This window comes from Microcaecilia unicolor, chromosome 10 (genome assembly GCF_901765095.1).
Source record: "Microcaecilia unicolor chromosome 10, aMicUni1.1, whole genome shotgun sequence".
Lineage (NCBI taxonomy): Eukaryota > Metazoa > Chordata > Amphibia > Gymnophiona > Siphonopidae > Microcaecilia > Microcaecilia unicolor.
The window spans coordinates 144,488,218-144,505,762 of record NC_044040.1 but is presented as its reverse complement, the minus strand read 5'-3'; the positions used below and the strand labels follow the sequence as shown (position 1 = coordinate 144,505,762).

The following is a 17,545-nucleotide window of genomic DNA, read 5'->3' as shown; positions in this document are numbered from 1 at the left end:
CCTTTCCTATGCTCCTTTTTTCTCTCTTCGTAAGTTCTGTCTCTCTATCATTTTTTTCCTTCTTATTTTTGTAATCCCTTTCCCTCCCTCTCCCTTGTGCTTTTTATGGTCCTGTTTTTGTGACTGAGATTTAACTCTCTCACTAGCACACGCAGGCTCCCACAGGTACCCCAAAGCCGGCAGAGCCCCACCCCCCTCCCAGTATGCCTTCCTCCCTCCACCGATGAAGGGAGCTCTCAAGCAGGCTTGTTTGGCAGAAGCCGCCTTCCTCGCGCGGTTGCTGTGGCAACCACCTGGCAAGCTGCAGCCCCTCGTCTCTCTTGCGGCATCTGGGCGCGTGAGCGCGCTGCTGGCAAGCTCGAGCTTCGCCTGCCACCCCGAGCCCCGCATGGAGCTGCTGCCTGCTGCCTTCAGCACGGGTTCCGCGGACGAAGCCTCGGACCACGAGGCCGACACCAGCCTTTCCAACTCTGGCGATGGAGAGCCCCTGGGCGACGGGTAAGAAACTGAAGCATTGAAACCCTTTGGTAGCTAAGAATAGAATCTGTTCTAGAGCTGGAAGTCACAGAGGTGTGTATGAAGCTGCGGAGAGGATCTCGCGCCACGTTTGGCGCAGAGTGGCTCGTAGCGCAGAACTCCAGCGGCAGCCGCAGTGGTCCAGGAGCCCTCTGCTGAAAGCGCTGTCACAGGCCGGACTGGTTACTGTTCCTTCTCGCAGGTGGTTAAGTGCACGCGCTATCAGCTGTCCGAGGGTGCATTTCTAACTGGGTTGTATCGGTGACCGCCATCCCCTCCCTGCCCAGGAGACTGTCTTGACACCTGCACAAACCAGATCTCCTTTATTCGCCCTTTTTTCTGTGATAGAAAAGAGGATTTTTTTTCCTATTTATGTTGCGTTCATTCTAATGTGTAGGGAAATGCCATTGAAGCATGTGGAGGCACACGATGTGGGGGAGAGGGTGAATAGCCTCAAAAGCAGGTTAAGTTGGAAGGTCTAATAAACACTGCCATTAAGTAGTTAAATGTGATGACAATGCTGCACCCTTCCAAAAAATTCCTAATATAAAATTGAGGTGCGATGGAGATGAAGAAAGATGTTCTGTAGTAAAACAATTTATTTATTGTAGAGTCTTCCCTTGTCATAAAGGAAAACTCTAAAATAAAGAAAGAAAATAAACCAAAGAAAATATAAAACAGAAACCATCAGTACTACCTGAAAAACTTTGAGCAACAAATAACAGTAATAATAGAACAGCTCTGTCATATTTTGTTGCACTCTTCAGTGCTGATCATTAATGACATATGATATCAAATCAGAGAGGTTTGTCTGTTTTTGTCATCTTGTTAAATAATTGTGCTGTCACTAAGGATTGTTCTTTCAGGTGAGTATCAGATCAGGGATTGCAAAATTCCAACAGAATTGTTTTTATCTAAATACCCAGTTTACTATTATAATAGCTCACTCTTTAAGTATATAGCTGTAATATCAACATTATTTGCAACTCAGTGTAGATTTACATCATGCCAGTAGAGATCTGAGCCTGCTGTCTCAGTTTTTTGCTCTTTCCCTCTCACTTACAGAGAGTCTCAGTCAGCAACTGATTCAGTCCCTATTTCTGAAGAGTGTCCTGATCCTGAAGAATATTCTTCCCTTAACCCTGATGCTCTGCAAACAATATACCCACTTCAAGCTGACTCCTGGAAGGCTTTAATTGAACACATAGGTATAATTATGATATTTCATAACCTTTCAATGAGATGTGTATTTGCATGTGGTAGTGGCGAAGGAGAAGCAGTGGAAATGATTAGGAAACCAAATTATCCCACACGGTACCCACAAAAGCATAAATCAGTGATCAGGATCTCACTGCTGGTGATGATATTGTTAGACTCTGTGGCTGGTGCCTATGTCTCATGCCTCATTCCCTTATTACACACTGTCTTACATTTTCAGTGGGTGAAAACACTGCTAAAGATCAGCCTGTTGCGAGAGAAGCTGTGCTGACATTTATAGAAATCACACAGTGTAGCAAATGTGTTTCTCACTGAAATGTGTTTATGTAACTGGAGGCTAAGTGGATAAAGCATAGCTGATCATTTCAACTATTAGAGTAACAGTGTGTGTAATCTTATCAATTTCAGAGTTAGCTCCAGAGGCAGTATAAGCAACCATTCCATTGGGAAGAGAGATCTAGTTGAAACGCATACCTGGCAAATCTTAAATGGACTGAAATTGCAGGTCCACAATGTTGCACATTGCTTGAAGTTGAAGCACCAGATTTCAAGATTTGAATCCCATTCTTGATGGCACTAATTGTGGAATTTGCTTCCAACTCATTGTCACTTTCTCTACTTTCTGTAAAGAAGTCCCCTGATAACAGCTGCCACAATGGAACACAGAGCTCAGGTTGATCCTTTCAGACCCTGGTTTAATTGGATAATAGGGATAGGACTGTCATAATATAATAATGCTAGTACCTGGAGAACCATCCTTTGCTTCTCATGTATGTGATCAGTATGAGAATTTTGTAAATGATTGTATCATGATCAGGAAGTCACAGAGCAGTCATACCTTGCAACTTGAAATCTGTTTACAGAGTGGCTCTTATTGTTGCTTTTGAAATCATTCACCTGCCACACTTAACACCTGATTTATGAATGACTTTCTCCTCTCCTGTTCATTGTAAACAGAAAAGAAAACCTTGATAATTCAGGCGTAAAGAGCTTTATTCACCAAAGTCTTTTCGTAAAGACATAGAATGGAAAAAAAAAAAGAAACAGATCTTCATGTATTGGTTCATAATTGTTGATATGTTTCAAGGCCCACCCCAATATTACACATTCAACAATTGTAAAATGCCTTATCTCTTGTAAAACTTCAGTCTCTAAGACGACCACTAACACAGAAGAGAAATAAGTCCCTTTCCCTTTAATGTACATGGAGTCTATGTTTTATAGGTGCCGAAATATTTTATGGGCTTTAGACCTAAGTGTTCTTTCTGGATAGACAAACTAATGGTAATGCAATCTAGGCTGTCTTCCTCCTTGGGTGTATATGAACATTTCCAGTTGTGTGTGCACAGAAATCCAGCTGAATATGTGAAAAGACTTCTGCAGAATTAGGACAGTTCAGTCAACCTGACTTCAGAGATGAAAAGGCTCAAATGCTTCCATATTGCAGACAATTAGTTAACCATAATAAAGGGGTCCTTTTACCAAGCTGTGGTAAACACTAATATGGGCTTGCTGCAGGGTGCACTGAGGCGTCCTGTGGTAAAATCCCAATATGCATGTGCTGCCCATGCACTAAAAAATTTATTTTATGTATTTTTTGGCTGAGTAGTAATGTCCATGCTAATCAGTTAGCACATCCACTTGCCACATGCTAAGTAATTAGTGCATGAGTCCTTACTGCCTACAAAATGAATGGTGGTAAGGTCCCACACGCTAATGACCATGCGCTAATGGCAACATTATCTCTTGGCTATTAGTGCCAAAAATAGAAAATTGACCATTTTCCTGCTATGGCAATAAGTGGCATTAGCGTGCAGGAAAGACCTGTGTAAGGGAATGCTAAGGCAACGTTTTGCCACAGCATTCTAAAAGGGCCCATAATCTTGGAAATAGATGCTTCCACTCAGGTGTAAAATATTCATTTGGGGATTTTCTGCTTGGAGTGGAGGAGTGACCTAGTGGTTAGGGTGGTGGACTTTGGTCCTGAGGAACTGAGTTCAATTCCCACTTTAGGCACAGGCAGCTCCTTGTGACTCTGGGCAAGTCACTTAACCCTCCATTGCCCCATGTAAGCTGCATTGAGCCTGCCATGAGTAGGAAAGCACGGGGTACAAATGTAACTAAAATAAATTACCTTTTAATACCTGCTAAGTATATGAAAATTTGAGGTAGAGAGAAAGATACTCTCAGATTTGGAATCTTACACATAGGGGCCCTTTTAATAAAGTATGGTAAAATCAGGGCTTAACACATTTTAACACTGGACCTTCCCACATACTAAGCCCAGATTTAATGCAGCACATGTTTTTTAAAAATATATATATTTTATTGCAGTTCATGCACGAATGTTGTCATTAGTGCGCAGCACCTGCATAGAATTAAAGTGGCAGCACTTGGGAGGCGCTAGGTGTTCCTTCATTAAGTCTGCATTATCCAGTTAGCACATGGGAATCATAACACGCTAGCTGGATAACAGAGCATTGCCCACTCTCTGCTCATGACACGCCCCTCCCCAAAATATTTGTTAAAAATTGATAACATGGTGGTTAGTGCGCACAAACAGGCAAACTGCTTGTTAAGGGCTTATTACCCTTTAATAAAAGGGTCCCATAGTGACATGGAATTTTGAGGAACTAAACTGTAGTCATGTTGTGATTGGTAAATAAATGTTAAATAAAAGAGATCTGTATTTTATGATCTTGTATGGGTGCAACCTGTACATATGAAAGAATTAGTGGAGGAGTAGCCTAATGGTTAGTGCAGTGAGCTGCAATCCTGTGTTCAATTCCAATAACTGCTCCTTTTGACCCTGGGCAAGGCACTTCGAGCTCCTTTTTACTAAGCTGTGGTAAATGTGGCCCTACGGTGGCATCGGAATGTGGATTTGCCGTGTGCAGAGGCCCCTTTAACTGCAGGGGGTGAAAGGCAGAAAAAAAGAAATAGATGTACGATAAGTACACTTGATGTGCGGCCATTTCCTGGGAGAGCCCTTACCGCCTCCTATTTAGGAAACAGTAAGGGCTCCTGCACTAACCTGTCTGGAACCGGGCAGCATGCGGTACTGCCTAGTTACTGCCAGGTAAGTCCCCGGTGCTAACAATAAAAACTATTTCCCATCACACTGGAAATGGTGCACGTGGGGGCAACACTACTTCCATCTCCCGTGGTAGGCCTGTGGTAGTGCTGGATCAGTGTGCCAACGCCATGGTAGCTCTACCGTGGCATTATAAAAGGGCACCTTAACCCTCTATTTCCCCAGGTACAAAAAAAACACCTTAGAGTTTGAGCCTACTAGAGACAGAGAAAATACCTGCATGTCATGTGTACAGTGCTGTGTATGTCTAGTAGAGCTATAGAAATCATAAGTACTATTAATTGTAGGATATAGCATACTGTGATAATCAGCCTAGAGCTTGGCAATGTGTAGCAGAGCTTGGACTTTTGTCCTGTGAGGGAAAGTTGGGAGCATGGAAAAAAAGTTCAGCAGATCATCATCAAGCTTTTGCAGTGTGTTCCTTTGAAATTGTAGCACTAACGAGGCTTAGATAATCCAGTTTGCAGTTAAAACAAACACAGTCACTAGGATCCCTTTTTTATTCTCATTTTTACTTAATTTCCAAGGAAATAGTAGTGTTCAAAATTTTTGAAAGCTTTTTCATTGTCAGTGTAATACTGTGCTGCTCCTTATCAGAACTCCATACAGGCATCATATTAATAAATGGTAAGACTGGATACTTGGGCCAAACTACTTGGGCCAAACTGGTGACTCAAAGGCAGTCTTGTGCACTGCTCTGTGGTAGAGGCTGACCAAATTTTGGTTTCAGTTTTGGATTCGGCACAGAAACTGGACTGAAATCTGGGTTTGGGTTTCGGCTGAAAATACCTGTGCATTTTTGGCTGAAACTGGAACTCTCACCCCCTCCCTCACCCCTTGATCGCTCTCCCTCCATCCCACATGACCACCCAAAGGACCTCCCCGGGCCTTCCTTAGGAATCCCTGGTAGTCTAGTGGTCTGTTCAGGGGCAGAAACGAATTCCACTCTTTCCTGCCATCTGAAGCTGCTTCATCACAATAGCTGACAAGACTTCCCACGGCAGTCTCGTGAGACTGTCACAGGAGGTCCTGGCAGCAATTTTACGATTGGAATCAGCATGATCAGGAGATTTGCTCCTGCCTATGCTTGTTCCGATTGCAAAATGGGTGATGGTACCTCCCAAAGCAGTCTGACCAGCCATTGCGATGGAGCAGCATCACAGGGCAGGAATGAGTGGGGTTCGTTTCTGCCCCCAAAGAGGCTACTAGACCACCAGAGCTTCCTAAGGTAGGCCCAGAGAGGGCCAGGGGGGGCAGAGAGTGATCGCTGAGGAAAGGGGCAAAGCGCAAGGGGGGCTGCTACCGAGGGGGTGGACTTGGGAGGGAGGCTTTGGCACAGCATTCAGTCCTCTGGGGTAGTCACTACTGGGGGGTGCTATGGAGGGGTTTCTCAGCCTTTGCTCAATGGTGACACCTACTATTTTGAACTAGGATATACATATATACTGGGTTCCAGAATTGTTGTCTGTAGCTATCAGCCCAGGCCTGTCACTACTTTATCACCGTCTGGCTTAGGGAAGGTTATGGTGGTTATTTTAGAAGCACTTTTCTTGTTTTGGTCCTTTGAAAACTGGCATTTATATGTCCATATTGCATGAACGTCCAAATCCCAGTTTTACAAAGGAAGATATGGATGTCTAACACTGAAGTACATCCATATGGCAAGAGATGTGGGCTGGGTGTGTTTTGGGTGGGGCTAGGAAGGGCCTAAAATATAGACGTCCAACTCCGATCACAGAAAGGGAAGGGGCATCCATGTTTAAAAAGATGGACGCTGTTATTTAGACCTGGTACTTGTCACATCCCAGTTATAGAAAGGTGCTCAGATTTAGCAGCTGTCCACTGAAGGGATTAAGGCACAGCACCTCCTCAATCCTCCAGTGGTTGCTGTGCCCCTCCTTCCCCCATGAATGTGAGAAAGGCAAGGGATACCAGGCTGTATGACAGTTTCAGATAATATGGACATTCTTAACAGAATAGGCATGTACGTCTGAGAAATAGCTTAATGGTTAGTGCAGTGAATTTAGAACCAAAGGACCTAGGCTCAAATTCTGCTTCAGCTTTTTTTTTTTTTTTAATCTTGAGCTTGTGAGGGACAGAAAAATACCTACTGTACCTGAATAAGACACCTGCAAGCCTGAAGGCTATTGAGGTGGTGTACGTAGGGTTACCATATTTTGTACCCCCAAAAGGAGGACACATGCCCCGCCCCTACCACACACCCGCCCCACCCCGTTCACACCTGCCCCGCCCCCTTTCACACCCTCGCTCCCTCTCCTGTCACATTTTCCCCTCCCCCCATCATACACACCGTCACCCCCTCCCCTTACCTTACTACTGCCCTGGTGGTCTAGTGACCTCTTCGAGGCAGGAAAGAGCCCCCTCTTTCCTGCCCGGAGCGCTGCCCTGCATGCATCCTTCCTGTTGCTGATCTTGACGCCGATTCAAAATGGCCACCAAGAGTTGAAGTCTCGCGAGTTCACGTCAACTCTCGGTGGCCATTTTGAATCAGCACCGAGATCAGCGACAGGAAGGATGCATGCAGGGCAGCGCTCCAGGCAGGAAAGAGGGGGCTCTTTCCTGCCTCGAAGAGGTCACTAGACCACCAGGGCAGTAGTAAGGTAAGGGGAGGGGGTGACGGTGTGTATGATGGGGGGAGGGGAAAATGTGACAGGAGAGGGAGCGAGGGTGTGAAAGGGGGCGGGGCAGGTGTGAAAGGGGTGGGGCGGTGTGTGGTAGGGGCGGGGCATGTGTCCTCCTTTTGGGGGCTCTTTCCTGCCCTGAAGGCGGAAGAAGTCACTAGACCACCAAGGCAGTAGTAAGTAAGGGGATGGGAGGCTAGCAATCTGCCCATTTGTCCACCCACCAGCCTGCCCGTTTGTCCAGAAATCCGGAGAAACGGGCAGATTGGCAAAACCCGCCCAGTTGTCTGGACATGTCCTCAAAAAGAGGACATGTCCGGGTAAATCCAGACATATGGTAACCCTAGGTGTACGTTCAGATACAGCTGGCATTTTTCTGTTCCTGGAGGGGTCACTATTAAAAGAAAAACACAAACAGCTGAAATGGGATTTGAACCCAGACCCACTGATCTTCAACCCACTGCTTTAATAGTTAGGCTATCTGTGTGGACATTTTATAAGATGGATGTTCCTATTCTGCTGTAGAGACATCCATGTCCCTTATTTTCCCCATTCATAATTTGGATGTTTCAGTTTGTAAAATGAATGTTCATGCTGGAAGTTTCCAGCATGTGGATGTTCATCTCACATGTGTTTTAGAACAGGCTGTATCCTGTTCTAAAATGCATGTGAGATGGACATTCATTTGTGATGTTCTAATTTGGATGTCCATGTTCTGAGTTGGACACCCTTTTTAAAATGCCACTCTATATAAATAGGGGAGGTATGCCAGGTAAAAGTGCATGTTCACAGTGTGTTGCCTAAGAGAAACTGGTTCTGATTGAACTGGAAGCTCAAATGTACAGGATAGATCTGCCCATCTAAAAATACAATATTGTTAGGAACACTGAATTATAAAAACACACAGCTGGTTCAAGGAAAGATAGTTTTGAAAATAGGATTGTGCCCATAATTTAAAAAGTGTGCAAACATAATAAACAATGGGATCCATTTACTAAGCAGCAGTAAGCACTGACACGTGCTTACCATGCGTAAAAATGCACTACCGCGAGACATGCTCTGGCATCCCATGGCAGAGATGGCGTCTGTGCACACTTCCCACGTGCTAAAAAATACTTTTTATTTTTTAGCACTGGGGATGTGTTTGGGGGCAGAAAGTAGGTGTGCCCAGCACTAATCAGTTAGCTTAACTACTTAGCTGCGCGCCTACCAGTTAGTGCACGGTTATCATACGAGCCCTTTCTGCCTACTAAATAAGTTTTGGTAAGGGCTTATGCTCTAATGGCCATGCGCTAATTGGGAAATTAGCACATAGCCATTAATTGAACAAATTACAAGTTGGCCATTTTACAGCTGCATTAAAAGTGGCCTCAGCGCATGAGGAAACCTACCTGTCATAGGACAGGTCACCTTTTAGCGTAGCTTAGTAAAAGGGCCCCAATATATTAGGATAGAAAAGAAAGAATGCCCAAAAATAAGATAAAAAAGAATAAACAACCAAGACAACAAACAAGAGAACTGATATTCTGAAGATTCTAGATAATACCGCAGTTTCATTTGATTGTATAGATATTTTGGAAGTAGCCTGTTTAAAAGAACATGAAGAAATGATTCTGAATTATTTAAATGCCCTCCTGCTTTTAGAACTCAGACTTCCCGTACTATGACTATATTTTCCAATGATGCATATCACTATTTTTTTTTTCTGATTTTAGTCATGGTATGAGAACCTCTACTTTGGTAATAGAGTTGATGAGGGAGTGTGATGAACAACATTGATGCACTCAATAGCAGTTAATAGGAAATGCACAAGAAGAATAGTCTGCCATTGAAGTCAACCTAATTATGGGAGCGAAATAAAATACTTCAATTTGGAAGGGGCGTAAGAAATTACACTGTTTGCAGGATATTTAAATTGAAGTGTGTTATTGAGCCAAAGACCAAAATTATAGTCACATCAACAAATTGTTTAGATAGCACTGTGCTCAGATTTTTGCAGTTTACACAGTAACATTTGCACAGTATCTTAGGCTAAACTCCTCCCCTCTGAAATTTAAGCAGTAACATTTGTTTACCTCGGACCTTTTATTTTATTATGGGTGAAATAAAGTTCAACAGACAAAATATTACATGGCACCTTTTTAATAGAGTAACTTAACACATTTCTTGCATCAGGTTAAAAGAAAATGAACAGGTAAGTGCAGAGATCCCTCAGAGATCTGCACTTGTCCCGTTTTTTTTTCTTGAATTCAGATATATTTTTGTCTCTATCACCTCCACTGGGAGGATGTTCTATGCATCCACCACCCTTTCTGTAAAGAAATGTTTTCTTAGGATTAATCATGTGTCTCTCTCCTTTCATCCTAATCCTATGAGCCCTTGCTCCACGGTCTCCTTTCCATTGAAATAGGCCTGCTTCTGGTGTGCATAATATACCTAGCAGATATTTTAAATGTCTGTATTATATCTCCCCTCTCCCTCCAAAGTATACATATTGAGATCTTTAAGTCTGTGTACATACGCTTTATGATGAAGACCACTGACCATTTTAGTAGCCACTTTCTGCACATGGTACTCTAAACTCACTGTACACCGCCTTGACTGAATTCCTTCAAAAAGGCGGTAAATAAATCCTAATAAATAAATGAGATCTCACTAGAAACTTACACAGAGGTACAGTCACTTCTTTTTCTTTTGCTGTTGCCTTATGTGCCTGTGTCCTCATCAGATACATCAACCCCAGATACCATGTACACAGAAGTAGCAACCTGAACGACATTGGTATGAACCCTAAAGTGATTGATTTGAAAATGGTTGAGTGGAAGGCAACTAAGAGTAGTCATAAATTTCATTTAGCTTTAACTAAAAGTTTTGTAACCTGCTTTTTCAACCATATACTTGTACAGAGCAAGAAAAAATGGTTCAAGCCATACAATGCATTAAAATCATTACATACAACTGCAGCCCTACAACCATAAAATCACTTAACAGAACCCATCCATCCAAATTTAAAACCTATATAACACTACTACCTCTAGAGTTCACTCTGAAGAGAAGAGCATTACCAGTGGTGTGCTGCAGGGATCAATCTTCCGACTGGTTTTATATTATAAAGGGGCTATCGGAAAAGGTTTTCGTTTTTGCAAAAGCTGCAGAAGGGTAGACCTTAGATAATTAATATGTTAGCAAAGTGACAAGAAGGTTACAGAAAGGCAGCCAGATTATGCCTGGTAATTAGCTCAAAACGTGTGGATCTGTTAACTCCTTTGATGTTTGTTTTGAAATATCTGATCATTGTAGTTTTAACTGTCTTAAGTTTTTGGATATCGATGTGGTGATGTAGTCCTGAAAAATGTTCCCCCATGGAGGTGTTACCTTGCTGTTCTCTGTGATATGAGATTGTGTCTGTGTGAGTTTATTTTTGTCTTTACCTTCTGGTCTGTTTTACCAGTGTAGCATCTCCTTTCCATTTTCCAGTATATTAAAATATATTAGAAGAATAGCATGACTAGAATACCCTTATAATGAATTTGGGGAAATAAAGATCAGCAAACAAAAAATATAGAGGGCAATGATCTGCTACTATTTCTACTTATCATATCTATAATGTTAGTAGATGTACACAGACATTTCCCTGGGTAGACCAGTGTTTTGCCAGTGGAAATGGTTCTTTGACCATTTTCCATGATGTATATTGGCAAACGTGCATATGCTTCTCAAAAATATGTGAAGTGTTTTCTGAATACTGTGCAGGTCGGGGGTGGGGGTAGTAACAGCGTTCCTTAGCATCCCTCTGGACCAGCCCAGAATGTGACTGATGGGGTTGTGCATTCCTCCCAGCAGGTGGAGACTGAGAACTCTGACTCTAGAGAGACCCAATAAGAACCCTGGCTAGCTAGAGATAGATTTCAGTATTCTCAGTCTCCAGCAGGTTTTAATAGGTATTTTTCTTTTGTTTTAATAGATAGTTTGTGTTGTTTTAAATAAATAGATAATTAGGATTCTTCATTTGGAGACCTATCCAGCGCATTTGACATGGTAGAACACGACATTCTCACAAAACTACTGGACAAACTAGGGATCAGTGGAAACATCATTAAGTGGATAAAAAGTTTCATCACCACCAGATCTTATCAAGTCAAATCTACCTCATCAACATCGTCTGCGTGGTCATCAAAATGCGGAGTCCCCCAAGGGTCACCTCTATCGCCGATCCTCTTCAACCTTATGATGATTCCTCTAGCTAAATCCCTATACAAATCTGGTCTAAACCCCTTCATCTATGCCGATGACGTCACCATATTCATCCCATTTCATTCTAACCTTGATGAAATATCGGAGAAAATAATCACTGGCATGAATATCTTAGCCTCCTGGGCTAATGCTTTCAAGATGAAACTGAACAAAGAAAAAACTCAATGCTTAATCCTCTCATCACAACACTCCACCCTGCTCCCTACCACCCTGATCACCGCTGATGTTACAATCCCAATGTCCAACAATCTAAAAATCCTAGGTGTAATGTTAGACAACCACCTAACTTTAGAAACTCATGAAAAAGCCATGACGAAGAAGATGTTCAGCATGATGTGGGTACTGAAAAGAGTCAAACCATTCCTCCCCCAAAAAACTTTCTGCAATCTGCTACAATCCACAGTACTCACCCATGCCAACTACTGCAACAGCATTTTCATTGGTTGCAATGCCCAAATCCTGAAAAAACTCCAAACCGCCCAAAACACAGCAGCCAGACTCATTTTTGGCAAATTACGATTTGAAAGCACAACTCCACTCCATGAAAAACTCCACTGGGTCCCTATCAAAGAGTGAATAAATTTCAAAGTTCACACATTGATACACAAGATCCTCCTTGGAGAAGCTCCAAGCTACATGACCAGTTTGATCGATCTTCCAGCCAGGAACGGGTCCAAATCTTCTCGAACATATCTCAATCTTCACCTTCCCATTTGCAAAGGTCTCAAATACAAAACCTATTATGCATCCAACTTCTCCGTCATAGGCAGCCAACTCTGGAACGCCATACCAAGACACATCCGAACAACCAAAGAACACCTACCCTTCTGAAAGCTGCTGAAAACTTACCTCTTCAAACAAGCCTACCCAAGTGACCCAACTTAATTCATAAACCTAATCCACACCACTAACACTACCCTTACCTCAATCCCTCCCCCCACATCTCTTCCTCATGTCCTAATCTATACAATTGTGTTATTTCTGTGATACTTTGTACCATACATTGTAAGCCGCACTGAACCTGCTATCGAGCGGGAAAGAGCGGGGTATAAATGCTACAAATAAATAAATTACCGTTTTCTTTTGGTTTTGCTGATTCTGTGCACCGGTGTCTCTTGCAAGTTCTGGAGGCTGAGGCCCATGGGGGTCTCTCTAAGCCTTGAGGGTGTTAAACTTGGGTGGCCAGGTCCCTTCCCCCAGTCTTCTCATAGTCTCCCAGAACGGCTCTGTGCTGCTGTGGATTTGAACACGGCCTTGACCTCTTCGAGGGAAGAGAGTTGTAAGGCTTGGGAGAGGCAGCCGTACTTTAAAAATAAAAAAGAAAGAAAATAAATAAATCAATAAATATTTCAGATGCGAACAAGCAAGGCAGCTCTGTGTCCACCTGTTTATGCGGCGGTATGTTTGTACTGTTTGTCAGTGACAGGGTATCGCGGCTACTGGAATATGTAAATGTTGCACTGCCATTGACAGTTCGGCAATGTACAGTCTCTCGTGATCCGCATCTTCGGCGAGGTCCGCAGCACGGCAGGACTCAGGCGGTAAGGAGAAAACGCTGGCTCCAGTTGAGACAGGAAATGCTGCCATTTTTGCATCTCAGGCTGTGGCAGATGTGCACTCGGCAGCACTGACGCTCCAATCCTCGGGGCAGTCACAGTTAGTTTTACCCGTACATTCAGGCCTGCCAGTGGGCAGTTTTCTCCAGCAGTTTGATTTGCAAAGATACTAGATCGTGTTACAACAGCCAGGCCTTTTTTTCAGCCCCTTTGGGAGGGGGCTTGGGGAGACCCACAAGATCCCAGGACACCCTGGGACGCTTTGTAGAGACCGTCTAAGCGTCCTAGGGGGTCCTGGGATCTTGGCAAGGATCTGGTTGCAGAGCCAGATCAGGAGGTGGGCCAATTATTTAGGAGCAGGTCTCCTTTATGAGGATTGTGGTCTGGTGGTACCAGGTGTGGAGTTTTTGCTCCCAGGTGAGGACTCTTCAGTAATTAGAATTTTTCACATAGAACAACAGGTGGCCACTGCTTTACTTTTTAAAAAAGAAGTTGTGGAGGGCCATGAGGTAGATCTCCTGGTAAAAGGCATAGGAAGACCAGGTAAGACCTTCCCTATGCACCGGGGTATCAATCAGGATATCTTTCAGGTGCAGGAGGATGTACCGGATTCCTCCTTTGGATTTGCTAAGTCTATAGTTCGTCCCTATGAATTCCAGATACTGACAGATTCCTTCTTACATGAGTACATAAGTCTTGCCACACTGGGACAGACCAAAGGTCCATCAAGCCCAGCATCCTGTTTCCAACAGTTGCCAATGCAGGTCACAAATACCTAGTAAGATCCCAAAAAAGTTCAATGCATTTTATGCTGCTTATCCCAGAAATAGCAGTGGATTTTCCCCAAGTCAATTTAATAATGGTCTATGGACTTTTCCTTTAGGAAGCCATCCAAACCTTTTTAAAACTCTGATAAGCTAACCACCTTTACCACATTCTCTGGCAACAAATTCCAGAGTTTAATTACACATTGAGTGAAGAAACATTTTCTCCAATTCGTATTAAATTTATTACTTTGTAGCTTCATCATATGCCCCCTAGTCCTAGTATTTTTGGAAAGAGTAAACAAATGATTCACGTCTACCCGTTCCACTCCTCTCATTATTTTATAGACCTCTATCATATCTCCCCTCAGCTGTCTTTTCTCCAAGCTGAAGAGCCCTAGACACATCAGCCTTTCCTCATAGGAAAATCGTCTCAATACGTTTATCATTTTTGTCACCCTTCTTTGTACCTTTTCTAATTCCACTATATTCCACTAAACATCCAAAGCCTACCTTTCTGTCTCGGCTCTGCCTCTGGTCCTGCCCTTCTGGAAACAGGAAATGAGGATGGGACCAGAGGCAGAGCTGAGACAGAAGGGAAGGCAGGCTGAAGCACCGTGCCTGCTCGACTTACACTGCTGCAGCAGGACCACAAGGTAACAGCTTTTAAATTACAACCGGCACGCAGGAAGGCGAGGGGCAGGCGCAGGACTGCGAGAAGAGGGCGGCCAACGCAGGTCGGGCTGCCTCTGAGAGAGAGAGAGAGGGAGGGAAGCATGGGGGTCTGAAACTCCGAAGACAGGGGGGCATGGAACTCGCAGGGGAGGCAAGGGAGGGGGCATGGAACTCAAAGGGAAGGGGGGGCCTAGAACTCGGAGGGGAGGAGAGGGATGGAGGGAGGGAGGGGGCATGGAAATCGGACAGAAGGGGGGCCTGGAACTCATAGGGGAGGAGAGGGAGGGAGGGAGGGAAGAAGGGGGTCATGGAACTCAGAGCCTATATGTGATAATGAGCGCTAAGTCAAACTGAGAATGGCTGCGAGGCAGCAACTCGCGACACAACTAGCCGTTGACGTTCCGAATACTGTGCCGCTCTAAATACATCGGGCAAACGCTGATCTCGCAAGACAACTCGCCGCTGACGTCCCGATAGAGCTGTTAGGGTTTACAAGACTATTGAAGAGATGTCGACAGGCTGCAGTCATGTTGTGATATAGTTTCTCAGACTCTATCAACTGAAAAATAGGGGGCTCTCTCTCTCTCTCTCTCTCTCATACACACACACATGCACACTGTCTGTGTCACACATACACTTTCTCTCTCACACACTCACTCTCTCTCTCACACACACGCTCTATCTCTCACACAAACTTTCTCTATCATACACACACACTCTCTCACACACTCTCTCTAAAACATACACATTCTGTCTCTCACACTCTTTCTCTCTCTCATACTCTCTCTGTGTCTCACTGTACACACACACTTTCTCTCTATCTATAACACACACTTTCTCTCTCTCACACACACACTCTCTCTCTCTCTCTGTCTCACACTATCACACACACTCCCTCTCTGTCTCTCACATGCACTATCTCTGACACACTCTCTCTCTATCACACTCTGTCTCTCTGTCACACACACACACTCTCTCACTCTCACACACACACACACACACACACACACAGTCTCTCTCTCTCTCTCACACACACATACAGGGTCACCGAGAGGAGGTGAGGGGGCAAAATTCCCCGGGCCCGGGCCTCAAAGGGGGGTCCGGCGCCGGGGTCAGGCTGCCAGTGCTGCAGTCCCCGGTCTCACCTGCCTGCCTCTTCGGCTCCAGGCCCCCTGCATTCAAAGCGGCAGTCGCAGATCGCCTCTCTTCTGGGCTTCCCTCCCTGTGTCCCGCCCTCGCGGAAACCGGAAGTTGTATCAGATGAGGGCGGAACACAGGGAGGGAAGGCCAGAAGAGACACGATCTGTGACTGCCGCTTTGAATGAAGGGGGCCCGGAGCCGTGGAGGCAGGCAGGTGAGACCGTGGACTGCAGTGGCGGGGGGAGCGACGGGGGGCGACAGGGGGAGCAATGGGGGGCGGCAGAGGCAGGGCGGCCTTGCCCCGGACCCAGCCTAGTCTCTCGACGGCCCTGCACACATACACTCTTTCTCTCACACACTCTCTCTCTCACACAAACACACACACACACTCTCTCTCTTTCTCTCACTCATTCTGTCTCTCTCACACACACGCCATCTCTCACACACACTTTCTGTCTCACACACACACACTCTCACATACACACTCTCTCTCAAATATACACACTCCGAGGAAAACCTTGCTAGCGCCCATTTCATTTCTGTGAGAAACGGGCCTTTTTTACTAGTTTTCTAATAAGAATGTATGAAACAGTTCCAAAGCTGTAGTAACAGGCAGATTTGGCATATTTAATTCTCTAACAATTCTAAGAGTCTTCTCAATATTATCTACTTTATTTCTCATCATAGCAAGGTCATTCATACATGTATTTTGCATCGTTTGCATTTGAGCTATAGTTTGATGTTCTACAGCACCTTGATCTTGTCCCATAGAAGACTTCAATTTAAGAATTTCTATCTCAATAGCAGTGTTTTTAAAAATATTTTTATTTAATCCAACCAATAATAAGCAAAAATACAAGAGAAAAGGTGAGATTCAAGTCACTGAAACTGTACAATATTTTCATTTTTCTCCCTCCCACAACCCCCCTTCCCCAACTTGTGAGATGCTTATAATCTCCAGATGTGTTGACTGCTTGGAGAAAGTATGAGAGAGGTGATCAACAAATAGGATAACCAATCAGCAATTCAGAATCCACCGCGGGCACGATGTGGCATTGCCAGCCAAATAGGTTCCCAGATTTTCTGAAAGGTTCTCCAGCATTCAGGATTTGTCCAACCAGCTTTGTAATGTTCTATAACCATTGTAGCGTAGACCATGTTTTGCCATTGAGTAACACTGGGATGTATAACATTTTTCCACAGTAGTAGAATAATTTGTTTCGCTAATAAAAACAAATAATGAAGCAGAGTATGCACCATCTTGTTTGGTTTGTTAGCAGAGGAAGAATAGTTTTCAAACAGAAAAACTTGAGAAAAACAAGAATCCAGAAACTGATGGATCTTTGTATTCACATTGTTCCAGAATTGCTGTGTACAAAAGGGCATAGCCAAAACATATAAACATATGACCTATAGTTGCAGCCTGTGCACCACACTTCAAACAGCAATCAGATGGTGTAATTCCCGGTAACTACACCCATTTAGGGAAGATGTAGGCTGTATGAACAAATGTTTATTGTTGTTCTCGATAAGGTATAAAAGTCAATTTGACCACTGGTTTGTAAAGTAATCATCACAGACCCTCCTCCGTAACAGGCAGTCCCAGGTCAACAGCAGTAATTTTAGTCACAGCAGTAACAAGGCAAGGCCCGAAATTATTAATTAATTAATTTATTTATTTATTTA

The 17,545-nt window shown here is 44.0% G+C and overlaps 1 protein-coding gene across 6 annotated transcripts in view; it reads left to right on the top strand.

The window, feature by feature from the left end:
• NGEF (neuronal guanine nucleotide exchange factor) overlaps positions 1-17,545 on the top strand; it is a 360,617-nt gene that overhangs the window by 147,903 nt on the left and 195,169 nt on the right. For 5 of the 6 annotated variants that reach the window (XM_030216010.1, XM_030216011.1, XM_030216009.1 and 2 more), the window contains one exon: positions 1,582-1,724. In XM_030216010.1, coding sequence (XP_030071870.1) covers positions 1,582-1,724 — 143 coding nt within the window. Of the gene's footprint in view, positions 1-333; positions 499-1,581; positions 1,725-17,545 lie in introns of those variants that run through there. The other variant, XM_030216012.1, reaches the window with a different exon arrangement.